This window comes from Acomys russatus, chromosome 6 (assembly GCF_903995435.1).
Source record: "Acomys russatus chromosome 6, mAcoRus1.1, whole genome shotgun sequence".
Taxonomy (NCBI): Eukaryota; Metazoa; Chordata; class Mammalia; order Rodentia; family Muridae; genus Acomys; species Acomys russatus.
The window spans coordinates 59,103,470-59,129,806 of record NC_067142.1 but is presented as its reverse complement, the minus strand read 5'-3'; the positions used below and the strand labels follow the sequence as shown (position 1 = coordinate 59,129,806).

Genomic DNA, 26,337 nt, shown 5'->3' with positions numbered 1-26,337 from the left:
TCATGCCAGGACAGAGCCAGAAGGCAGTGCTGTGGCACCTGTGGTGGTCACAAGTGTCTTGGCTCCTAGTCCCAAGCCCACCCTACCAGCTGCTCTACAGTGTTCTGTGATGTCCAAAACCAATCCGATTGTCCTTGGTATGATTTTAAAAAAGAGAGAGTGTGTGTGTGTTTTCCAAGGCCACCCTCTCCTGTGTGCTGCCCCAGCCTGCTCTGGGGTTGGAGCCGGGAGGATGGAGGCAAGCCAGTTCTGAATGCAAGACTCTGTCCACCAAAGGGTCTGGTTTCAGCCACTCAGCCAGAAACTACAATTGCATTAAAGACCACAAGTAAGTGAACTGAGCTCCAAGCTCCGGTCAAGGGGTGGGGACATAACTCAAGGGTTAACCCCGTGACCTGTGTACATTTTCTCTCTCACATTCACACACCACAGTCTATAGAGGGCTCAGACTGAGAAAATCTCTTAATCTTCCAAATTCTTTTCCTGGTTTGTTGAGTAGCCAAGGCTTGGGTGGGGCTTTTGTGAATTTAAAAAAAAAGAAAAAGAAAAAAAAAAAAAAAAAACCCTCTCTCCTTCATTTTCCCTCCACAGAGGAACATGGTGAAACGAGTAGCAGTTGTGGGAGCTGGGGTCAGTGGCCTGGCCTCCATCAAGTGCTGCCTGGAGGAAGGACTGGAGCCCGTCTGCTTCGAGCGGAGCAGTGACCTGGGGGGACTCTGGAGATTCACCGTAAGTAGGGGAGTCACGTGCTTTTATCTGTCTATGGGAAAATGGGTTGAAAAGACTGGCAATGTCTTCCAAGGGGAGACCCTTCAGGAGGGATCCTGGATTTGTGAAAAGTAAAAAGAGAGACTCCAGAGGGAGGTGCCAACAGCCTTATAACTGTCTATGGGGAGGAGGAAGAAATGTCCCGGAGAAGCCCACAAAGTGGAGAAGTAAAAAGCAATGCTTGGGTCTGTCCGCTGGAGCACCGGGCAGGTATGCACGACCCGGAGCGGGTACTCACAAAACCGTGCTGCCTCTGGTCACATAATTCCTTGGCCCCGCTTCAGCTGTGACACAGAGGCACAGGCTTCGGTGAAGCAGGAGTTTCATAACCCAAGACCCTGCTGCCTGGCCAAAGGTCGTCCACACCACGAACAAGCAGTAGACAATATGCGTCTGTGCAAAAGAGACGCAAGCTTCCAGAATCTCGATAGGGTGATGGTGAGAACCAGTCAAAAGGTCTGGAAAGCCCACCCTTGCCTGGCCTGGAGCCCTGATCACATCAGCCAGACCAAACCAGAGCCAAAACAGAGTGTGTGGTGCTTTTTTCTTTTTTGGGGGGAGGGGCGGTATTGGGCTCCAGCATTCAGATGGAGAAGAGGGTTTTTTGTTTGTTTTTGTTTTTGTGTTTTTGTTCTTGTTTTATTAGTTCTCCATAGCTTCAAAGCTGAAACAGTTCCCACAAACTTTAGGCAAGCTGTCAGGAGCTAGGGAAAGGCGCAAGTGTCAGATAGCCTGGCCTCGGCGCTCCCGGGAAACATTCCCCACTCTAGAAGCCCAGAACTTGGAACTGGAGTAAAGCAATTCTTTTCTAAACCAGGGAGCAAACCTTTAGAGAAGCCAGTGTTGCCTGTTTATGCAGAATCCTCCAGGGTGGGCAGGCTTGGCTCACATAAAAACCTGTATTTTAACATGTGCCTGGCTACCACACATGATCTTCGATGTCTAGAAGTTTTCCAAGGGGGGTTTGATAAAGAAGCACTCCCGTTCTCATGTTTCAAACTGCGTATGTTCTGACAGGGCGGCAGAACCCTCACATGTGCTAAAACCCCTCTTCCACATTCATTGCAGGCATTACTAGTCAAACAGCTGACCTTTCTGTCATGGCCCTCAGAATGACAGATGAGTACATCTGATCAGTAAACGTTGAGAACTGGGTTGAAAAAACAAAAGAAAGGAAGGAAGGAAGGAAGGAAGGAAGGAAGAAAGAAAGAAAGAAACTGTTGCATTAAGTTCAGAGTTATTTGGCTAAGGTAAATTTCAGTCAAGATGAAGAGAGAGTCCAAAGATCAAAAGCTGCCCTTTGCCTCGTAAGACACTAGACAAAGCGGCTCACCGAGGTTGCAGGCATGTAACTATTAACCCTAAAATGCATTTACGTAAGAATCAAGAGAAGTCAGTCGCAGTCCAGTTGTGCCCAGCTGATGTGAGCAGACCAAACATCTACTCAGAGAACTCTGTAGGGGACACAAAAATGAGAAGGGTTTCCCCTGCCTTGGAGGACTGTTGGCAGAAGAAAGAAGGCTAGTGCAATGGTCTTGCAAGTCACAGCCAGTGCTGTCAGTGTGGAAATGAGGGCAGGATTGCAGATAGACGCTGCTAGAAAACCAAAAAGGCTGTGTAGAATGGACAGCCCACTGTGGGCATTGGAAAAGTCCAATAAACAGAAAAGATCAAGCTCAGAAGATTAAAATGTTATTAATTGGTGTGTGCTGTACATGTAAGAGAGATCACAGAAGGGAAACAAGCAGATGACTGCTGAGAAACTTTAATAGCAATGCAGGAGAGAAAAAGTTAGAAAAAAAATGTTATTGCTGCTATAGCAGTTTCTGCTGCATGTCAGGAAGGTCCAAAGATGACTGCGGCTGAAAACTGAAAGTCCCAAGAAGTAATTGAATATGCAAGTCCAAACTGAGATAGCATCCTTACAGAAACCGAAGGGAGTGGAACTGTAGGCACAGGAAAGGGGGATAGTCCTGGGAAGACCAAAAGGTAAAGTGTACTCTTCCCCAAAGGCTGGAGGAAAGGGCACAGGAGACAGCACACCAGAGACAGCACACAGGAGGAGGCATAGGAGAGGGCACACCAGAGACAGCACACAGGAGGAGGCATAGGAGAGGGCACACCAGAGACAGCACACAGGAGGAGGCATAGGAGAGGGCACACCAGAGACAGCACACAGGAGGGGGCATAGGAGAGGGCACACCAGAGACAGCACATCAAAGACAGCACACAGGAGAGGGAGAACACAGGAGAGGGAATACACAGGAAAGAGTAAACAGGAGAGGGAGCACAGAAAAAGGAGCACTCAGGAGGGAGCACACAGAAGGAGCACAGATGGCCAAACAGAAGCAGAGAGGCAAGATGAAAGAGTACCCACTCGTACCAGAGGCCTCAGTTCTTAGTGGAAAATATAGCAGCTTTGTAGGGTGACGAGGGCATGAGGGCAGTAAAGGAAACTAGAGAATTAGAGCATGTAGACTGTCATTTTAAAAGAGAATTATATGAGAGAGGGCTGGAAGAAAGCTCGGTGGGTAAAGTACTCACTGCACAACTATGAAAGCCTGAGTTTAGATCGAAGCACTCCTGGAGAGATCTGGGTGTGGTGGCTCAAGCCTGTGCTCCTAGTGCTGGGAGCAGAAACAGGAGGTTCCTGGTTGCTTTCTGGCCAGCCTAGCTGCTCAGTGAGCTCTATGTTCAGTAAGATACCCTGTTTCCAGAAAATAAGGAGAAAAGTGATAAAGACATCATACATCAAGCTAAACCCTCCACAGGTCACACACACACACAGAGACGCACCCGCACATACATACATGCATGCATATATACATGAGAAATTCCATGGTGGGCAGTGGGAATAAAGACTAACTAACAGGATTATCTAGCAGCTGCCAAGTTAAAATGGCACCCAGATACCAAGACGTTTTGTCTCTGTTATTTCATTTATAAAAAGAAACCAAATTTGGGGGGAAATGGATGAATGCTGAATTTCCAAGGGTTGGGATTGGGGAGCTCTTCCCCCATCATCATCTACCAGCTCTCTGTGTACACAGCAGTCTAGAGGCACCTCCGCAATACCTTGAAAGTCTCTCAACTAGGCACCCTGGAAGGTGTCTTCCAGCTCCAACATGCAGGGGCCTCCTGACATGTTCACTCCCCATCCTTCCCTAACGCACACACCACCAGCAGCAGCAGCAGCAGCAGCAACAGCAAAGATTAGCTCAAAAATATCCTGGGATCCAAACTAGGTAAGGTACCCCCATTCAAAGCCAAAGAATGAAGACAGCTTCCACTTCCAAAGAGAAGGGGAGGTACAGATATTACAGAGGTTATGAATGACTTCATTTAGTCTTCCTTGCTACCTCAGCAGGCATAGGTTACTGTGGGAAAGGAAGGACAAAGAAAGCCAGCACATTGGTAAAAGACTGCCTCTGACTGGCTTCCACTCAAGTGGACAGAGACACCTTTGTCACAGTGAGCCTTCTCAGCCCACTGAGAGGAAGAAAGGGCCCACAACAGAAACACTGTTGGTTGATGGTCTCAGTTATAAACTAATAGTTACGAGTCAGGGTTGGAACTCGGTTGCTAGATGACAGAATACATAAAGCCTGGGTTTGAGCACCAGAAACCAGCACAGCAGTCAACTCCTGAGATCTCAGGAAGTTCAAGGCTATCCTCAGCTTCATAGTGAGTAGAAAGCCAGCCTGGGCTACTTGTGACTCTGTCTCCAAAAACAATAACATATTGTTATATTGTCAATAACAATATTGTTGAAGGGCAAGAATTTGAGGGTCTTTGACTGTAGGATGGGAACTTGGGAAGAAGTCTTTAAGTAAAACCACACCATTTCTGGAAGGGGCTAGCAATACCGGCTCACACACATCCTGCTTCCTCCATCAACACCCTATGACAGATTTCAGGGCTTAGCACTATTTAAAGGATTATAACCTTCTGTAGGTATATCAAGATCTTCGCAATCATCCTTTCAGTCTATAGATAGCCTACTATGCATTTCCTCTCTATCTTTACTTTCAGTAAATGGGAAATTGGAGTATAAAAATTGATCTCTCCTGTGAATCATTGAGGAATTATTCTTCAGCTGTCCCTTCCTTAGACTTGGCTAACTTGATTCCTAAAACCTTTTTAAAAATTTTGTAAATGTATTAGTGTGTGTGTGTGTGTGTGTGTGTGTGTGTGTGTGTGTGTAACATATGAGCACATGCATACCACAGCGCATGTGTGCAGGTCAGAGCATACCTCTGTGGAGTCAGTTATCTCCTTTCACTGTTATGTGGGCTCCAGGGATCAGACTCAAGTCGCCAAGCTTGTGTGGCGCCATCTCACTGCCACTAGTCTTCTTAAAACCTCAGTAGTCTTGGTGGGTTTTGTTTTATTCATGTATTCTCATAAGATTTATAGAATTTGTTATCCATATTGGAGTACACTAGACAGACCTCTCCCCTCACCCAGCTTTATATTCTTGACTACAACAGATTTCCAAAAAAAAAAGGTGTCTATAGCTCTCCTTCAAATACTCACTGCTTTAAGTATTTTTATGCAATATGCTTTGCTCATATTCACCCCTCTCCTCCATCATCTTCCTGAACTACTCCCCCGTCCTACCCACCCTTCTTTCTCTCTCTCTCTCTCTCTCTCTCTCTCTCTCTCTCTCTCTCTCTCTCTCTCTCTCTCTCTCTCTCTCTCTCTCTCTCTCGCTCTCTCGCTCTCTCTCTCTCTCTCTCAACAATCAAGTCCAATTTGTGTTGCCCATATAGTCTTGAATGTGTGGCCATCTACTGGAGTGTGGTTAATCTACCAGGGGCTGGACCTTTAAAGAAAACTGTCTCTCCCTCTCCTGGTAGCTCCTTTCCTGGGGATTGGACATCATGCTCACCTCCCCTCTCCGTGCTGGGACTTCTCTGGCTTGAGCTTGTACATACTGAGCTTTGCACATATTGTCACAACACCTGTATGTTTGTAAGTGTAACCACCTTTTTGTGTCCTGAAAACACTACCTCTGGCTTTTACAATATTTCCACCCTTTTTCCACAATGATCCCGGGGTACTCAGAGTGGAGGTGTGACGTAGCTGTACCACTGAGTGGTAAGTATTCTTCAGTCTCTAGGACCAGGTCTTGGCCAGATATGAGTTTTATCTCCTGGGGTGGCTCTTAAGCACAATCAGAAAGTGGTTGTTTATGGCCACAGTGTTTGTTCCACTATTGCGCCATGGGCCTGTTTTGCTAATCCAGTCATAGTAGCTCCCGTTGCTTCATAGTTGGGTAAGACTGATGATTACTTTTCTCCTCCAGTAGCATGCAAAGCACCTTCTAGCACTGTGAAAGCTAGCCAGTAGGGATGAAGATTCTAGATCAATACCAGTTTGATTTTTCCATGTTCTGTGACTCAAGTATGTGGTGTTTTCAGAAAGATGGTTTTATGGTCAATTTCTGGAGGGAAGCCCATTGTCCTGGCAATGGAAGTACTGTAATGTTTGTGGATCTGTCTGTCACAATGGCAAAAAAAACCAAAAAAACAAAAAAACCTTCAAAAGTAATGATCCACTTCTGGCACTGGACTTTTTATTTGTAAGCCTGTGGTGTCTAGAAGGGGCCTTGTCTCCTCATTATAGGGTAACTCTTTTTACGTCTGTATGTACATATTTTAGGAAGCTTTTACCGTAGTGGGTTTATATATGGTGGTTTTGAAAGGTCTTTTAAGCTACCTGTCCCTCCCTGTATTTCCACCTCTACACATTCACCACCCTAGTTTAACTCATCCATTGTTCTCCTTTAGCCCTTCATACCACTGCATTGTATTCTCTCTCTCTCTCTCTCTCTCTCTCTCTCTCTCTCTCTCTCTCCCCCTCAAACCATACCATCATGGTCCCTTACTAATTTGTTGACCTTTCTGGGTATTCCCAAATGAAAGACATTTATTTGAAAATTAAAGGCCAACATCTAAAACTGAGAGAGAAAAAATGTGACATCTATCTTTCTGAGCCTGGCTTACCTCAGAATAAGTGCTTCCATCTCCATCGACTTACCTGTGAATGCCATAATTTTGTTTTAGAACTGAATTCCTTTGTGTAATGTATCACATTTTCTTTTTTGCATTCATCAGTTCATCAGCACCTAGTCCATTTCCACTTCCTGGATACTGTGACTAGAGCACCAGTGGGCATCGATGCTGAAACCCTTTAGTTATACTCCCCGGAGTGGTACAGGTAGATAATGTGGCAAATCTATTCTAGCTTTTTAAGGAAACTCTACACTGATTTTCATAGTTTCTGCATGAGTTTGCATTGCCATCAACAATCAGTAAGTGTTCCTCTTTTCCTCATATACATGCCTGCCTTTTTTTTTTCCCCCCCCATTAGTTTTACTTTGGGGAGGAGGGCGTTCAAGTTGTGATTCCTCTGTGTAGCCTTGGCTGTCTGTCCTGGACTCCCTCTGTAGACCCAGCTGTCCTCAAACTCAAGAGATCCACCAGACTCTGCCCCCTGCCCCCATTGAGTGCTGGGATTAAAGGCATGTGCCACCAACCTTAGCCATTTTGAATGAGGTAAGATGAAATCTCAAAGTTGTATTAGTTTCTCTTTTCCCTGATGCCCAAGAATGTTGACCATTTTAAAAAGAATGTTTATCAGATATTTGTATTTTCCCCTTTTGCAAAGACCCTATTTAGTTCCATGACTTTTTTTTTTCTTCTTTACTGTATTTTTGTTATTTGAAACAATTTTTAGATTTAAATATATTTTGGTCATATTCTTCTCCTCCCCCAAGTCTTTCCATATCCTCTCCCTGCTTGCTACCCACCCAACTTTAAGTTGTTTCTCAAAATGAAATGGAAAAGACCTTTGACCCACAGCACTTCTGTTGCCAGCAGCTCTCCCACAGAGTCTCCTGATGTCACAGCTAGAAGTTAACTTTAACAAGAAGCTCAGCAGAACCGTTCCAGGCCCCTTGCTGCTACCATTTTCACTTATGGTGGGTGGGGGATGCATACCACTGTCCCTCCATACAGAGAGGGAAACTGAGACTGAGAGAAGAAAGTTCCAAATATGTGAACCTAGGCAGTTTACCCCTGTGCTGCGAAGGCATGCCATGCAATTCTAGGCTGTTTCACAGTTCAAGGCAAACCCTCAGCTGAGCATGGTCCCACTGAGCTACAAAACCAAAGAGGACCAGAAACCCTAAACCCGCCCAATCATTCCCTTATCTTGTCTTTCTCCAAAGCTCCTCTCTCTCCCCTTAATCCCTTTCATTCTTTTTTTATTACTATTATTCATGAAGACTAAAATGAACCCATCAATTCTTTGCAGACATATACTCCCACAGTGAGTGCCAGAGCAGCTAGCAGAGGCATGCAGGGGCTGTAGATGCCTCTGGGGGTGGGGAGTGACTGGAGACAGGGCCATAGGGTCTTGGAATCGCTGAGGTAAATTCTGAAAGGAATGGTCCAAGACCCACCAATAGCATTAAGAGGTAACAACGACGCCCTGATGTTTATGCAGAAGAAGTAATGTGTAGGAGGAAAGAGAGAAGGGAGCAGAGGTTACCTTGGATTCTACCCTCAGGGCTGTGCCTTCTCTCTAAGGCTAACATCTGTGATACATTATTTCACAACAGGCTCCAGTGTTTCCTGGAAACCTCTCTTTCTGCCTTTACAAGCATTTTCAAAGTTTTGCAAAATAGAGGGCTTCTTCACCCCCAACCCTTCTGGTTTTGTTTGTTTGTTGACTTACAGTAAGAGTTCATGAAATACAGCATAGCTTGGCTCATTTAGTTCCAGTGGGTCCTCATTGTGCACTGATGTGTAAACACGCCATTATAATGCTATAGCTTTGGGGACTATTTTTATAAAAATACTCACAAAGTCTCTCTCCGTCCTTAAACACTGATATTCCCTCTCTCTCTCTCTCTCTCCCTCTCTCTCTCTCTCTCTCTCTCTCTCTCTCTCTCTCTCTCTCTCTCTCTCTCTTTCTCTCTCCATCCCCCCCCCCGTGTGTGTGTGTGTGTGTGTGATTTATCTTTACTGAAAATTGTCTACATTAGCAAGCAGTAATGTAGTTCTGAAGTTCAAGAGAAACATGAGAGACTTTGGACCCTACATAAGTTGATGCCCCAATGTTTTCTTCATTTTCTGCTGACAGCGCAGTTTCCTCTCTGGGCAGGCTGCTCTCACTCATCAGGATGTCAGCTCTTCTATAGCCACTGTTCTTATTCCTATAGCTCAGAGGGAAGCTCATTACTGTTTGGAGTAAATCAGACCAGCTCTATATTTAGTGCCCATGATCACTTTCAGCAGCAAGGATCTTCCTAAACACACAAGCATAACGTAAACACAGACTATTTCTCAGTGTTGCTTACTAGCACTCTAAGCAGAGAAGCAAAGGTCACAACGTATGTTAACCAAAATGGAAGACTTTAAAGCCTGACCAGTTCAAAGTATTCTGTTTAAAAACTGCTATCCAAAGTGAAGCAAATAATGTTGTTATATTTTTTAAATGTAATTACACCATTCTCCCCTTCTTGCTTCTCCACTCTCCTAAGCTCTCCCTCACTCCCTCTCAAATTTGTATCCTTTTTATTATTGTTACATATATAATATAAATATGTAAGTATATAAACACAACACTTTGAGTCCATTTAGTGTGGCTAGCCATTTTGTATCATCCCTGGGAGAGGCTAGCTCTCCCTCTCTCAGCAGTCAACAGTTGCCTGTAGTTCTTTGTCTGGAGTGAGACACCCTGAGATTTCCCCCTACTGCATCTACAAATGTTGTTTTTATTGTCTCAGTTGAGGGGATGAGATAAGAGCCATTCCCAAGCCTTTTCAGCTCTTTCTGAGCTCTCACTGGCTGGCTCAACTCAACTGTTCTGGCCCAAACTCTTCTCCAAGCTGACTGATTCAAACTGGCTTCTCTTGGCTTCTGGCTGAATCACTCTGCCTGGCCTCAAACTACCTCTGGCAGTATGTTTTAGTCTTCTAGTTCCTTCTCCTTCTTCTCATTCTCTGGCTCATTCTGTCTTCGCCTGTGTCTAGCTTGTTCCCTCTGCAATTTGTCTCTGTCAAACTGTCCCAGTAAAAAACTCTTGGTTAAAAACAAAAACAAAAATCCTCTGTAAAAAATTCCCCTCTCTCTCCCTACACAGCTCTTTTTCTTTTTCTTTTGTTTATGTATGATTTTTAATTAACTGATTAATCTATTTTTAAATACATTTATTTTATTACACATGTATAAAACAAACTACATACATCAGGGAGAAGCATGTGACAACCATGAGTTCTATAAATGTTACATTCATAGTGGTTTGGCTATTTGTATTTGTCCAGCTTGAAGTAAAGGTCTTTCCTATCTTGTTGGGTCTAAATTTCAGAACGAAATTCAGTATCTATTCTATCTCAACTCTAATAACTTAATTTTTTTATCTTGATCTAAAAAGATCTTATCCCCTAACCAACTAAACTTGATTGTAATACTATACTATCTGGCCTTCAATGCCCCTCAGAGATTTGAGAAGGAATAAAATCTTAATTTACTTTACATCCCAATGGCACTGAAGCTTACCTTTTTATATATAAGAACAATATAATGATAATGATAGATACAAGGTACCAGATATTATGTTAATGATGTTTATTAAATGAGCATGGGCGAGAAGGAAAGAGGGGAGGGGTACCCCAGAGACAGAGACAGGAAGAGTAAGGAGAGAGAGAGTAGAGCGATAGAGAGAGGAAAGGGGGTGGGGTGAGTAGAAAGGGTAGAGAAGGAGCAGAGAGAGGGAGTAAGAGAGAGATCTTGTGGAGGGTCTGTTCTTTTATATGGGCCAGGACAGGGCCACACCCCCGTGCCAGGTAAGCAGTGACATCATAGGTAGGTGGACTGAAGCAGAGTCCTAACATTCCTACCTTTTCCTATAATTAAAAATGAAGAACATTGGACTGTTTTATATTAGGTAAGTTAAAGTATATAAATGTAGGTAAGGGGGAAAAGAGATAGAAAAAAGCAATAGCAACAAATGTCCAAATTATATGGTGAAGAGGAAGGAAAAGTTCTACCCTGAAAGTTCAAGGTGGAGGGCAGGCTATGTCAGCCATGTCGTGCAGCAGGTAGGGACCAAGGAGTGAGTGCTGGGGGGACCTGGACCTGTTTGTCCTGGGATTGAAGCACACCATTTTAGCCTTTTGTAAATGATTAAGGGGAAAAGTAATAGTCTTAATAGTATTAACTACTTCCTGCTGACAGTAGGGTGGCAATAGGGGGTTTTACGGGCTGAAATGTTGGCTAGGTTCCAGAAGAACAGGCTGTTGTATTTGCTGTGCAGGGTCTGCGAACATCTGCAGCGGGGAAGGGCAATGCAGGTCCAGCTAGGAGGAACAATGCAGGTCCAGCTGGCACTTCTGGATAGCTGCTTTGACCATGTCCCAGATGTAGGAAGTCCGGCAGGACATTGGAATATATATGTGGGCAGAAGACAAAGTTAGTGGGTTATGGAGAAAATTCCCTTTAGGTGTGCATTTGAAACTCTTGGGAGAGCAAAGAGAAAAGGCTTGAGACAATGTTGACAATGGTGTGAACATTTTGGGAGAGCAAAGAAAGGGTCTGGATACGGGGAGCTTCCTTCCATTTTTTACCCAATTGCTGGCAATAATTAAAAGCCTTTAGTTTTGGGTCTTTCCAAGTTTGGTTACCGAGGTGTGTGAGCTTAGAAGCCCTGAATGTGGGCATAGGCATTTGAAATTCTCAGAAGGCATCCTAGAGGAGCCTGGAGACATGGCAAACAGACTGTTTTTCACGGGCAGCTGCAGAAGCAGAAGCAGCGGTAGCAGAAACAGCGGTTTTTTTTTTTTTAATTTATTCATATTACATCTCGATTGTTAGTCCTTCTCCTGTTTCCTCCCGTTCTTCCTCCCTCCCACTTCCCCCCTTCTCCCCTCCCCTATGTCTGTGATTGAGGGAGACCTCCTCCCCCTATATATGCTCTTAGAATATCGGGTCTCTTCTTGGTAACTTGCTATCCTTCCTCTGAGTGCCACCAGGTCTCCCCATCCAGGGGACGTGGTCAGAAAAGGGGCACCAGAGTTCATGTGAGAGTCAGATCTCACTCTCCACTCAATGGTGGAGAATATCCTGTTAGTCGGCTAGGTCTTGGTAGGGATTCAAACTTACTGCCTATATTCTCCTTGGCTGGTGCCTTAGTTTGAGGAGGACCCCAGGACCCAGATCTGCCTGTCATAAAGTTCTTCTTGTAAGTTTCCGGGACCCTGTGGGTCCTACTATTTCCCCATTCTTCCATGCTACTCTCGCCTAAAGTCTCAATAGGATGTCCTCTCCTCTGACCCACTTTCTTGGTAAGTAAAAATTTCATGGTACGTATCCCTTGGACTAGTGTTTTGATAAAAGTGAGTATATACCGTTTGTCTCTTTTTGCTTCTGGGTGAACTCACTCATGATAATTTCTAGATCAATCCATTTGTCCACAAATTTTGGGAATTCCTTGTTTTTAATAGCTGAGTAGTATTCCATCGTGTAAATGTACCACAGTTTCTTAGTCCATTCTTCTACTGAGGGACACTTAGGCTGTTTCCATGTTCTAGTTATTATGTATAAGGCAGCTATGAACATGGTTGAACATATGTCCCTGTTGTGTGGTAGGGCATTTTCTGGGTATATTCCAAGGAGTGGGATAGCTGGGTCTTGAGGAAGCTCTATTCCCATTTTTCTGAGAAAGCGCCAGATAGCTTTCCAAAGTGGTTGTACTAGTTTGCATTCCCACCAGCAATGAAGGAATGAGAAACAGCGGTTTCACCCAGTGAAAAAAGTCCTAGTTGTAGGTTAACAAGAAGAAAGAGCCAGTCATGCAGACTGGGGCTGTCAGCTGGTTGTGGGTGCAGAATGGTGGCAATTGAGTAGTTAAGGAGGAGAGGGGACAGAGAGAGAGAGAGAGAGAGAGAGAGAGAGAGAGAGAGAGAGAGAGGGAGAGGGAGAGAGAGAGAGGGAAAGGGAGAGTAGAAAGGGTAGAGAGGGAGTAGTGGGGGGTAAGAGAGAGACCTTGTGGAAGGTCCATTCTTCCATATGGCCCTGGGCCACACTGCCTGTGGCAGGTAAGCGTGACATCACAGGTAGGCAGACGGAAGCAGAGTCCCTAACACCCCTTCCCTCCTCTCCTCCCAGTCCCTTCCTCTCATTTCCTCTAGCCCCCTCATCCTCCAATCTTCCCTTTCTCCTCAAAAAAGGGGACCTCCCATGGATATCAGACCACCTTGTCATATCAAGTGGTAGTAAGACTAGGGCATGGCATTGTCCCCTATTGTGGCTTGATAAGGCAGCCCAGTGAGGGGGAACAAAAGGATCCAAAGTCCCTGAGCAGCTCTTAAGTAGTTTCTCTTTCCTGTCCTGTTTTCAGGAGAGTTGAGCCTATTTCTGACTCATTCTGTCAAGTCTTTCTCTGATTCATCACTTTGTCTGCCCTCAATTCAATGTCAAGTTCAAACATGGCTTCTTCCTTCTATAAACTAACATTACCCTCATTGTTTGAGATTAAAGATGCATACTAAGGGCATCTCTGTATTCCAGGCAGAACATACTGTAATCTAGAGAGTGTCTGTAGTCCAGCCAGATCACATGGACCCAGAGCTGCCATGTTGCTGGATTAAAATTCCTCTACATGCACTAGTAGGCCTGTTGATATTATCGTTCAGGTCTTGTTTTAGGCGGCCAAAGTACCTAGCAACTCTTCTTTATCCAAGCCTGTGTCCAGGATTTTGCCCAATGTTTCTATATTTTGCTGTGATACTGCATGAATACCAGTTCATCTCAAATTTATTTGGCACCATGTGATGACTGAAATTGTGATTAGGGTCAAGCTGTTAACACTCTAGGGTCCAATGTTCATCATTTCCCTAATGCTAATTCTGTTTTGAAAGTGGTGGGTAGCATATATTATCTTGATTACCTTAAGCTCAACAAATGTTTGACATTTCAAAAATGTTAACATTCCTTGTGTATATGTACATGCATGTATGCTCATGAGTGCGCACTGTCTTTACAGGAACATGTTGAAGAAGGAAGAGCCAGTCTTTACAAGTCCGTGGTTTCTAACAGCAGCAAGGAGATGTCTTGTTACTCAGATTTTCCTTTTCCAGAAGATTACCCAAACTTTGTGCCAAATTCTCTATTCCTGGAATATCTCAAACTGTATGCAAGCAAGTTCAACCTTCTACGATGCATTTGTTTCAATGTAAGATATGAACATCAATTAGCAATCAGAAAGCTTCCTTTATTTCTCTCTATTACATCTCTCTAGCATAGCCCTGAGCTCTGGAGATAAACTACTGAACTGGTAAGAATAACAAGGCCTTTGAACAAATAGAATTGCTAATACAAATGTAGATGCTTGAGAACTATTTTGTATATTATAAACCAAATAGTAAGGCCAATGGGAAGGACTTAAGAAATCCAACTTCTCTGAAAGACAGCAATGCCTCTTAGTTAGTGAGCAATTTTTGTTTTTAAGTTTTGACCTGTATTATTTTTCTTTACCAACATTTGGGGGTTAGAGTGAGAGTGCTCATCCAGCATGCCACACATGAAGATCTAGGTATGCTTCTCAGCACACAACCAAAGAATCAAAACGTCATGCTCACTTGCATATGTGTGTTCAATAAAAACAAGGCATAGATTATTTGGACCCTGGACTACTCCCAAGGGTCTATCGTTTCCAGGGAGAACTCGAGTAAATCACTTACAGTCTTTGGCTTTTACTTTTACAAACTCAAAAGCCTTCTAGCCAATATATCACATTTGATTTGGTAGCCTGCTTAGGAGTCTAGGGTTCTGTTCATTAAGTGTGCTTAGTTTCTCTGCTGTAGACCTTTTGACATGTTCAGGCAGCAAGCCCTTAAGATAAATCTGATCGCTGATAATCATGTCTGTGATTCTTTTCAGACCACAGTGTGCAGTATAACAAAACGCCCGGATTTTGATGTCTCTGGACAGTGGGAAGTTGTCACTATCCAAGGACAAGACAAGACGCAAAGCTCGGCCATCTTTGATGCTGTCATGGTCTGCACTGGCTTTCTAACTAACCCTCACTTGCCCCTGGATTCCTTTCCAGGTGCAGAATTTTCTACAAATTACCTTGAATTGTCTCAAAGGACCCATCCTGGTACCTGGTTGGTCCCAAGATGAATTCTTGTGGATCATCCATTACGTAGTTAAAATTGTGATATAACAATTGTTTCCAAGCAGAACTTTTCCTAGCCTGGCAGGATTTGGGCTTTCAAACAAATTACAAATGCAGATGAGAATAATGGATAAGTAGGTTTATGCTTCATTGAGGTTCACTGCTCCTCCTTAAGTGACAGGCAGTATTTAGTCTTGTGAAATGTGGGCGCTTAGACAAGTTGCTTACCTCAGCAGGTGCTGCTCATTGCCAAGTTTGTGTTTAAAAGGCACAAAGGCAGTGTTGGGATAATAGAATGAGAAACTTGACTTGTGCCTGCTTGCCTGCTTGCCTGCTTGCCTGCTTGCTTGCATGCATGCATGCATGCTCGTCTCCCTCAGGGTAGGCAAGTGAGAGTTTTCCTGGCACTGGAGCAACGGTAGAAAGGAAAATGAACCCCAGGATACAAGTTAAGACATCATCAGGTCTCAGTTTGCTTACCTGGCTTTTGCCACCATAATTCCTGTTTCTCTATACCAAATTTCAGGGAAATCGAAAATTTGATGACTTGAATGTTTATTTCACCTACAGTAAGCTTTCAAAAGCCAAGACAAGGAACTTTTTCTCTAGATTGAGACTTGACCTAAAGTGACCGCAAGACTCATCTTATACTAAACTCACCCACTCTCACTGGACCCCGATTTACCCCAGAGCTCACTCAACTCAGGTCAGACTAGGATAAGTATAACACAGAAATTGCCCTACAACAGAATCACTAAATTGAAAAGAACCAAGGTAGACCTCTTTCCAACGCAGGAAGCTTTACTAAGTAAACCAAGCCTGAGCCAGCAAGATGGCTCAACAGGAAGCCATGCTTTCTGCAGAGCCTGATGATCTGACTTCAATTCCCAGGTCCCAGATAGAGGAAACCAATACACGGATCTGTCCTCTAACCTCTACACACATGTGATATCACCCAAGTGTACACACACACACACACACACACACACACACACACACACACACACACACACACACACACAAAAACAAGCAAAGATCTCCAAGCTTCTACTTGAACACTTCAGTAATGGACTCTCATCAGCCCTCTAGGAGATATAACACTCTTGAGTTCTTGCCTAAAGATCTAAGCCTTGAAAAGCCAGCCAGTCACTCAAATCTCTCTAAAGGAACTCCTGGTATAGAATTACCCCCTGTGAACCCAGAAGGCTCCATAGCATGAGAAAAATCTGCATGTACTCAGTACACAATCTATTACACTAAGTGCTGAGAACACAGAAGTGAATACTACATGTAATTCACATTAAAGGCATGAATAGAGTTCTGTGGAGTGTGGGGGAGGAACCACAGTCTACATAAGACCCAGAGTCATAGCAGTACTCAAAACTCAGAGATGCACATGGCCCTGGGTCTACCCTAGGAACCTTATCAGAAGTCATACCAGGTCACCATAGAATAGCCTATGAAGGTGTGTAAGACGCTTTGCTCTGTTTGAAGTGGATGAGCTGTAAATCTGGAAAGCATGAACTAAGCCACATGACTCGCCTTTGGCCTTTGGCCTCTTCCTTTGCCTTTCTAAGCCTCTAGGGCTGGGGAGCTCCCAACAAATTGAGGAACTCAGATCGCTTTACAGAAATGCATGTATCATAAATCAAGTGACGAGGGCTGCGTGGATCCTGCGGCCCTTAATACCATTCTCCTTCACCAGGACCCATTTCTAATCCTGGTCTCCATGGTTGTCAAGGAGTCTTTGAGCTCGAACACTCTGGTTCTGACTTTAAGTGGGGACCTCCCAGCTCTACCATCTCCTCACTGCTTTGGGGTGGTTGTGAAGCATGACAAAAAATGTAAATTCAGTAAAGACATTAAAATTATTTATCACAGGTTCTGAAAGCAATTGTGAAGGGGGAATTCCCAAGAGTCTTTGTAAAAATAATGATTATTAAAATTACATTGAGTATGCCATTCCCTGCCCCCCCCAAAAAAAACAAACTAGTTTTATTTCTTTAATTACTTACATTCTGGCATTTAGCAACACACCCATATTTGCCTACTGTAAATTCTTACTCTGCCTTCCTGTGAGGTAAGAGGGGAGGGAATGGATCCATAGGAGACTCACATGGTCTCTCACTTTTGTCCATTTGTAACCCAAACAGCCTGAGTCAGAGATATTCCAGGGTAACATATGGATCTAGAGACGACTCTATGGTCTGTTTTGGAGTTTTCCAGTTGTCCTTTCTAGAAAGGTCTCTGAACTATATGGAGTTCCTGAACTGAGTTCATACTTGAACTTGGTAAAGATCTGTACCAAATATTAAATGATCTTAATTGTGGTAAAGTTTTGACCAGGATTCATACTAGAGTTTGAATGATTCATTCTGAACTACAGAGCCACCTGGACTAAGGCAACCACATCCGACAATCACGGTTACTTATCTGAGACCCTAAATGTCTTATCATTGTTCTACAAAGGCCAGGCTCTCCGTTGAGCATGAATTATTTCTAATTGTGCAATGCAGCCTTGGGAGGCTTTTTCAAAAGCTTTCTGGTGGCATTTGACATCTCGATCGGATTTGGCACCAACTGCCTGAGATATCTAGTGAGTCCAGGAGATGTGACCCTGATGTCTCACACACACACACACACACACACACACACACACACACACACACACATGTGCGCGCGCGCGCATGCACGCACGCACGCAAACACACACAACCTTTTTTGCTTCAAGCCAACTCTGACTCAGCAAACTGAGCCTGGGCTGTGGACTGTCAGCAAGCATCTTCACTTAATATGAACCTTTGTGAATGGGGACCACAGGCCAATCCAACTGAGGCAGTTCTTCAGTTGGGGTTCCCCCTTCTTCCTCCATCTCATCTAGCACAACACCTGGCACACAGCCAGGGTCCCCCAGAAAGTTTGATGAATAAAATGAGTGATTCAGTTCTCTGCTTTTGCTCTTGTTTACAAAAAGCCACACAACATAAATAATCACTTGGCAACTAGAACATTGCCTTCCCGTTGGCATCCGTCAACCCTGACGTGGTAATAACGCCTTGCACTCTTGTGTAGTATGTCTTCTGTCATGGTATTTCAGCTTAGTAGTTAATCATTTAGTAAGTAAAATGAGACATCTGTCTAATGAGATAATTAACTCACTTTGTTTATAATTACATAAAACGACTAAGGAAATAACTGGCAGATAACGTTTTGTGAAGTTGTACATTCGTATTTTAGGTTTTCTCAAACTAGAGTATGCTATTATTAATAAAGAAGCCTAAATCATCTTTTGAGGTGTTGTCAGGTGGAGGATATTTATGCTTCATTCACTGATTTTTATAAGTTCTCTATGTGAGTTTGTTTTCTCTCTAGGTATACAAACTTTTAAAGGCCAGTACTTCCACAGCCGACAGTATAAACATCCGGACATATTTAAGGACAAGCGAGTCCTTGTGGTCGGAATGGGAAATTCTGGCACAGACATTGCAGTGGAGGCCAGCCACTTAGCAAATAAGGTACCACACTTGACTTTACCTAACGAGACGTCCATCTTGACATGTATGTCTCAGCCAGTGTCTGACATTATGATAAATGTCAAAGGACTAAAAATGTGCAACAGAAAATATACAGGGTTTTGTTTGTGGTTTGTTGTTGTTGTTTTGTTTTGTTTTGTTTTGTTCTGAGACAGGGACTTACAGGCCATAGCTGGCCTAAAATTCAATATGTAGTTGAGGCTGGTATTGAAATTGTAGTAATCCTCCTGAGTGCTGGAGCTACAGCTTTACACCACCAGATGCAGCTAACAACAGATTTATGAAGGACTTTTGGGTTGTTTTGAGACATGGTCTCCTGAAGTTCAGGCTAGCCTGGAACTTGCAGTCCAGCTGATGGTGACCTTGAACTCCTATTCCCCTTGTCACTCAAGAGTTACAATTATAGGTGTGCACATCATGCCAGCTAAGTGTTTTTGCTGAGTGTCACAATACTTCACTATAAACTCCGGTTGCCACCTATCTTCAAAACTAGCTTCTCTGACACTTAATCTTGTCACTTTTCTTATCATCCAACCAGAAGTACAAGATACATGTTTTCTTCACTCAACCCCATGGGTCCTTCAATCCCGGCAACTCTTCCTTGCTAACATCTCTCATTTACTCTCCTCTTCCTTTAGTTACTGCCCTCCCTGGTCTTGGCCACCTCATGCTGAGCATGCTTCCTTGTCTCCTAACAAAACTGTAAAAACAGTAAATACTTATCTGGATTGCTCATTGCCAAATACTGTTCTAGATGCTCCTTGATTCATTACTTCAATCACCAATGCAAGCCAGTGCTCAGTGCTCAGTTTACAGACCAGTAGACAAAGAATGAGAAAAGCAATGAGCCAAAAGTCATGCCACTGCCTGGTGTTACAGCCAATCCTCAAACCCCAGTCAGGGACTCCAGGTTCACGAATTAGGAAACTCTGCCCTTCACCCTGACAGCCCTGCCCACAGTCCACTCTCTCCCTCTTAACAAACCGTGCAAACCCCACACCAGCACCAAACAAACCCTCTGAAACGCCACAGTGCAAGTTTGCTTTTTTGTTGCTGTGATAAATACGCAATCAAAAGCAAGTTAAGGGAGGAAACCATTATTGGCTTCTGTTTCCAGGTAACGGTCCATCAGTAAGAGAAGTCAAGGCAGGAACCATAGAGGAATGCTGCTTCCTGACTGTCCTCTCTGGCTCATGCTCAGTTAGCTTTCTTACACACCCCAGGCCCACCTGTCCATCCAGGATGCTGCTGCTGCCCACAGTGGGCTGGGACCTTTCACATCAATCACTGATGAAGACAATCTAGCAACAGACACGGCCACAGGCCAAGCTGGTTGAGGCAATGCTCCCATTCAGTTTCTGTCTCTCAGGTGCCTCTAAGTTGTGTCAAGTTGAGAACAAAAACTAACCTGCACCCACCTGCCTTCAGATGGCATCCTCCGAGTGAAAACCCAGTGACTCCACTGGTCTGAAAGAAAATAAAATTTGTAGATGCATTAGCCTTGCATCCTAGAACACTCATAATTTTGGTTCAAATCTGCCACCTGAATTCTTACTGCTTTTGGCCTTTCCACTTCCTTGTCTTTAATTCCTCCTTGCTGTAACCATGCCCTCCTTCTCCAATGACCTTTCTTCTTATATTTTTACATTTGGAGGAAGTGATCTTTCCCTATTTAGCATGTGCCAAACACTGTACCAGGCCCAAAAAGCAAAATCAGGATCTATTCTCATGGAGGTTGAAACTGTAGGGGAAACAGATGCCAGATAAATAAGTGACAAGGGCAGGGGGGAGGGGGGTAGTAAGGCAAAGTTAATTAATTAGTGAAAAGAGTATAAAAGAAGAGAATTGAGGAGTGTGACTTTGAGATACCCTCCTGTTATTTTAGAAAAAGGAATTGATGAAATAGTTCATTCATTAAAACAATTGTTAATTGACTTGAAGAGACTAGCAGTTTGATGACATTGTCCTGAATAAAAAGAAAGGATCTCCTGAAATAAAATTTAGAAGGGTCCCAACCCACTTTAATTTCCATGTGTGGTAGTATTGTTTCTCTTTCTCCAATTATCTGGAAATTCCTGTTATAAAACAACAACATGTTTTTACATCTATCTTGTCATTTCTGAATTAATAAAGAAAAGCCCCCTTGATTTAAAGGAGAATTAGTGTCTTCCATCCTACAACATGACACAGAGGCATGACACATCAGTGTAAATAGTTCACATCAGAGCCCCTTATCACCCTCCCAGTGCTGTGCCACCAGTTCATGATGTTATAAAGGGACAACAAAAATAACCACCCCTGGCTATGGCTTTCATGCTCTGCTCAGATAGGGGAAAGCCATCTGTTCAGTCTGTATCAGCAGAATAACAGATTGGGGAGCCAAACTGTTTTGCTTTCCAAACAGTTGTCCGGATACTTACTTACTGTGTAGGTATCAGAGCACTACTAACTTAATCAGCTAGCTGATAAGTAAAAATGGCCAAACAGCCAATATGGCTGAGGAAAAGGACAGCAGGAAAGAAGGAGAAAAGACCCAAATTAATATTTAGTGAGTTTTACTGCTTATCACACTATCACTTGTATTGATATCAGCTTTGTAGACAACTCTCAACTTCCATCATGCCCTGTTCTTGCCGACATCTACTGTGAGTGCATTAATATCATAACCAACTGTCTGTTGTCTTCTCACATGAGACTTAAAGCTCCCATAGTTGCTATGTTATCTCATGGCCAGTAAACAATCAGTGTTCAAGAATGCATCTTGTGGTGTTTTAATACCCTGAACGTTCAAACTATTAGAAGAATCAAGGCTATCTTGTCCAATGTGTTATTTTGACAATATCAGTCATATTATCAATCTTCACTTCTTGAAACTCTTTGCTTAATTCTAGGTGTTCCTGAGCACCACCGGAGGGGCATGGGTGGTCAGCCGAGTCTTTGATTCGGGGTACCCTTGGGACATGATATTCACGACACGATTTCAGAACATGTTCAGAAATTCTCTCCCAACTCCAATCGTGAATTGGTTGATATCAAAAAAGATGAACAGCTGGTTCAAACCATGTGAATTATGGTGTGGCTCCAGAAGACAGGTAAATGTAATCAATCTATCTGACAAAGGTATCAGTCTTAACCTTTCCAGTAGCACATGCAAAACAAGACAATAGCAGCGAGAAGGCTGACCGTTAAAAAGACTTCATGTAAATTTATACTTACTATGAGCTAACTAGCAAGTGTTCAGGAGGACAGGTTTCTGTATTTCACCTTGCCAACAACGCTTTCAGGTAGTAGTACTCTATTCTATTAGTGTGGGAAAACTAAGACAGAAACTTTCTTGGGCACACTTAATTGCCCTTGCTCCTTTAGTAAGGGAATGGGCCTCAGATCCAGCAAAGAGAAGATGATAATTTGTCTATGAACTGTTGACAAAAGCAACACACTTGCATTGTTTCATTCCTTCAGTGAGTGTCCCTCTAGTGACTGTGCCTTCTTGCTTTGTGACCACCTCAATTCAGTCTAATCTTCAGTTAAAACCTACAGCTTATCCCATTAGCAAGAAGCAAATGTCAGTTTAGACAATTGTATTAGAGCTCTCTAGAGGAACAGAACTGATTTTTTTCATACACATACACACACACACAAAACATTTTTGTATGCCTTTTCATTCTACCAAAATGTTAGTATCTGTACTTTTTCAGATGAATGGAAGAAAGCCCCTAAGTATCATTGGACTTGCCCAAGCTCTGTTGAATACTCACAGTATAAAGGAAGCCAAGCTTACTCCCTCCTATCCCATGATGTTTCAGTTTTACCATACCTTCTCTTTCTGTGAATTCCCCACAGTCTATAAACATGTTGAACTCATACAAAAGCAACTCAGAAAAGTGTTTTTCTTTACTGAGAAAAAGGTATACCAGGAAAAGATAATGGTGTTTGTGTTTCTTTGAGACACAGGGTGATTTACTTACACAACTGTTCTCTGTGGGGGAAGGGGGAACTAAACAGAGGATCAGAAGGTCTTGCCAGATATGGGCTTCCCGACTTCCTTTGTAGTCCTTCAACAGTCTGCTGTCCCTAGAAGGACAGCCTTGGTGGAATGCTGAAAATCAGCAAGAGAAAGAAAGGCTGGACACGGCTCTAGCTCCCTCCTCAGCTTTCAGACTCTAGGAGGGGTAAACATATTTGATAAGCCTTGGGTATCGTTCATCCCCCTTCAGAGAGCGGCAGCTCGAGTCCAGCCAGGAGAAGAGTAAAGAAAGTACTGGCTCCAATGCTGACTTCTCTGCTCACGTCTTTTGTTTAGGGTTCAGCTGAGAGAGCCCGTGCTAAATGACGAGCTCCCAGGCCGCATCATCACTGGGAAAGTGCTGATCAAGCCAGGCATCAAAGAGGTGAAGGAAACCTCTGTCATATTCAACAACACCGCAAAGGAAGAGCCTATTGACATCATCGTCTTCTCCACTGGATACACCTTTGCGTTCCCCTTCCTTGACGAATCGATAGTGAGAGTTGAGGCTGGCCAGGCATCACTGTACAAGTACATCTTCCCCGCACATCTGCCAAAACCAACTCTGGCTGTGATTGGCCTCATCAAACCCCTGGGCTCCATGATACCCACAGGAGAAACTCAAGCCCGATGGGTTGTTCAGGTCTTAAAAGGTAACTGTGTGAGAAGTAGCTGGGCACGTTTATTAAGCTGTCATTTGTCCTGTGAACCTTAATCCTGGAAATTAAAAATGGAACTTATTCAATAAAAAGTATTCTGGCAGCCCAGTGGTGGTGGCACTTGGGAGGCAGAGGCAGGAGGAGCTCTGTGAGTTCAACACCAGCCTGGTCTGCAGAGTCAAGTTCCAAGACAGCCAAGGCAACACAGAGAAAAACATTATGTATTCTGGCATAGTGACTTATGTCATCACAGCACAAATGATAAATCAGGGCTTTAAAAGGCATGTGCCTCCCTATTATTTTGATTAAAGCAACTAGTTCAATAAAAGTGAGAAGTTCGGTCAATTAAATAACATCATTTTATCAAACCAGCTGTGAGGTTCTGTCACATTAAGTAATTAGTGAGATGGCCAAATATTCATCTTGCATCATGTCAGTCAGCAGCATCGATGCCAGGAACACACCACTAGTCAGCTCAGGCAGCTGACACTTTTGCAGCGGGACCCAATATCTGGGTACCAGAAAGATGAAAGATAAACAATGGGAAAGCAACCATAACCATCAGTCCAAACCGAGAGCTAAAGTTAGATTGCACTGTCATGTGTTTATTTTCTAGGTGCGACTACGTTACCACCGCCAAGTGTCATGATGAAAGAAGTTAATGAGAGGAAGAAAAACAAGCATAGCGGGTGAGTGAACGGATGGGTGTTGTTTATGAATGACAGTGAAATTGGTGAAACAGCAAAGTGGAGATGAGCTTTACACTGCAAAGAGAGGCGTCTGCGACTGGAAAAAAAACTTAAGAAAGCCTGTGTAGGAGAGAGGAGGCGAAGGGTTATATTGAGGCATTTTTAAGTTCCTCCCAGCATCAGGAGGGGTTTGGGATCTAGACCTGGTGTAAGGAACCCTCACAAACCAGGTGCATTACCCTACACCTTACCCACAACCAGCAGACAGAGTGTGTGCTTCCCGGGAGCCTCTGTTCACTCAACTGGCTTTATTGTTACTCTAAAGCAAGAGCCAGCCAACTTGGCCCTGTGGGACAGACTCACTGACCTGGTTTTTCCTTTTCATTCTCAAATAGTTGTTGAAGATAAGGATTTTGCAGTGTATGTTCACTGTGGCTGTGGTTTTGGTACAATGCAGCCGTGCTCACTGCTTGTGCACTGCCAGTGGCTGCTTTTGCGTTACCACGGAGACGTCCTGCAGTAGACATAGAAGGCCTGTAATGGCATTTCCAGCTTTGGGGATGGGAGGGGGGCTGCTTGTGCTCCACTCTTCATGCCAAGTAAAGGGAAAGGAAGGAACATGGGAAACAAAGAAGAAACAAAGAAACAGCCATGACCCATTATAGCTCCAGAGAAGCAAAAACATCGGCTTCACTGTCTGACAAACAAATCTTCACTTAAAAAACTTAAGGGTTATGTGCTTGGTTAATTTTTTTTTATTTTTAAGAGGGAAGCATTTCAAAATATGATCTAAGGAGATAACCGAGTTCATAAAGTATTTGCATTTCCAGCAGAAAGGTCTGACTCAGTCCCAGAATGCATTAGGAAAATCATCTGTGCTGGCAGATGCTTGTAGCCACAATATTGGGGAGGAAGATTCCTAGGGCTCACTGGCTGGCCAGCCTAGCCTGTTTGGTAATTACCAGGACATTGAGATACTTTGTTTTCAAAAAGGGGGGAAGGGGCTGAGAAACAAGACCCCAGGCTCTCCTCTTGCCTCTCCACACTTGTGCACGCATGCACATATGCGCCTTCATATACAAATGCAGCCACATACATATGAACATGAACAGCATGTCCACACACACTAAGATAGCAGCCAAATGTATTGGCTCACACTTGTAATCCCAGTGATGGAGAGGCTGAGGCAGGAGGATTGCTTCAAGTCTGAGGCTAGGCTGGGATACATCATAAAACTCTGGCAAGTCTAGGAGAAAGAATTCAACTATTTTTTTTAGTTGCTCCATTTTAATAACTTACTTTTCTCATTCGTAGCATCTTGCATTTCAAACACCCTTCTAGCTTTGTCTAAGAGTTAAGGTCCAAATCAATAAAAGCGTTATAGACGTTTCTTCTCTAAAAGGGGATGGGGTGTGCGATTAGGTGCCTGCCTGCTTCTCCTGCATGCAGAAGCCTTCAGAGGCCACAAGAGAGCATCAGATCCCTTGGAACTGGAGTCACAGGCAGTTATGAGCTTCCATCTGTGGACTGATAGCCAACCTTGGGTCTTCCACAAGAGCTCTCAACTGCTGAGCCTTCCATCTCTCTAGCCCTGATTTTTTTTTCTTTACTCTCAGTCTAGAATATGGTCTTATATCATTATAGGGTTCTGGTATAATAGATAAATGATTAAACTACTGGATAATGTAGACTCTACTTACCACAAAAGTCCCACAATGGCTGTAAGGACTAATATTGGCAGCATGAGACTCTCACTCTATGGGTTTTTGTGGCTCATCATATTATACAAGTGAAGAAACAATTGAGTTTTAAGAAAGAAAAAAGCCAAGTGTGGTGACTCGTGACTGTCATCACAACAGGAGGGAGACTGGGGCGGGAAGATTGCAATGAGTGGGAGGCCAGCCTGGGCTACAGCCTGAAACCCTGTCTCAAAGAAGCAACAAGAGAAATAGAAAGAGAGCATTTTAGGTGCTCATGGGTATAATGGAAGAATACACCAGGCCATTCCAATCTTGTGTCAGTGTTTGCTTTGGACAAAGATTGCATTTACTTGCTCTGGGGTTGCTATCATTGTGACTGTCACCCCTTCTCTTCCCATTCCTGCTGGAAAGGTTCGGCTTGTGCTACTGCAAGGCTCTGCAAACAGATTATATAACATACATAGATGACCTCCTGACCTCTATCAACGCAAAACCGGATCTGTGGGCCATGCTCCTGACTGACCCGCGCCTGGCTCTGACCATCTTCTTTGGCCCCTGCTCACCTTACCATTTCCGCCTGACTGGTCCAGGAAAATGGGAAGGAGCCAGAAAGGCCATCTTGACCCAGTGGGACCGAGCACTGAAGGTCACCAAAACTCGAATCGTACAAGAATCCACATATTCCTTTGAAACTTTGCTTAAGCTCTTTGGTGTTCTGGCTTTGCTTGTGGCTGTTTTCATGATTTTCCTCTAAGTGATCTAACTGGCTTTTCAGACACGTAGACCGTTCTGCTC

The 26,337-nt window shown here is 43.7% G+C and overlaps 1 protein-coding gene across 1 annotated transcript; it reads left to right on the top strand.

The window, feature by feature from the left end:
• Positions 1 to 26,337, top strand: Fmo1 (flavin containing dimethylaniline monoxygenase 1). Its single transcript, XM_051147717.1, is given in 10 exon segments — positions 1 to 137; positions 592 to 729; positions 13,822 to 14,010; positions 14,718 to 14,886; positions 18,328 to 18,470; positions 21,380 to 21,544; positions 21,546 to 21,580; positions 22,792 to 23,147; positions 23,770 to 23,842; positions 25,954 to 26,337. Coding segments are annotated over 9 exon segments (1,605 nt in total). The 5' UTR covers positions 1 to 137; positions 592 to 597; the 3' UTR covers positions 26,297 to 26,337.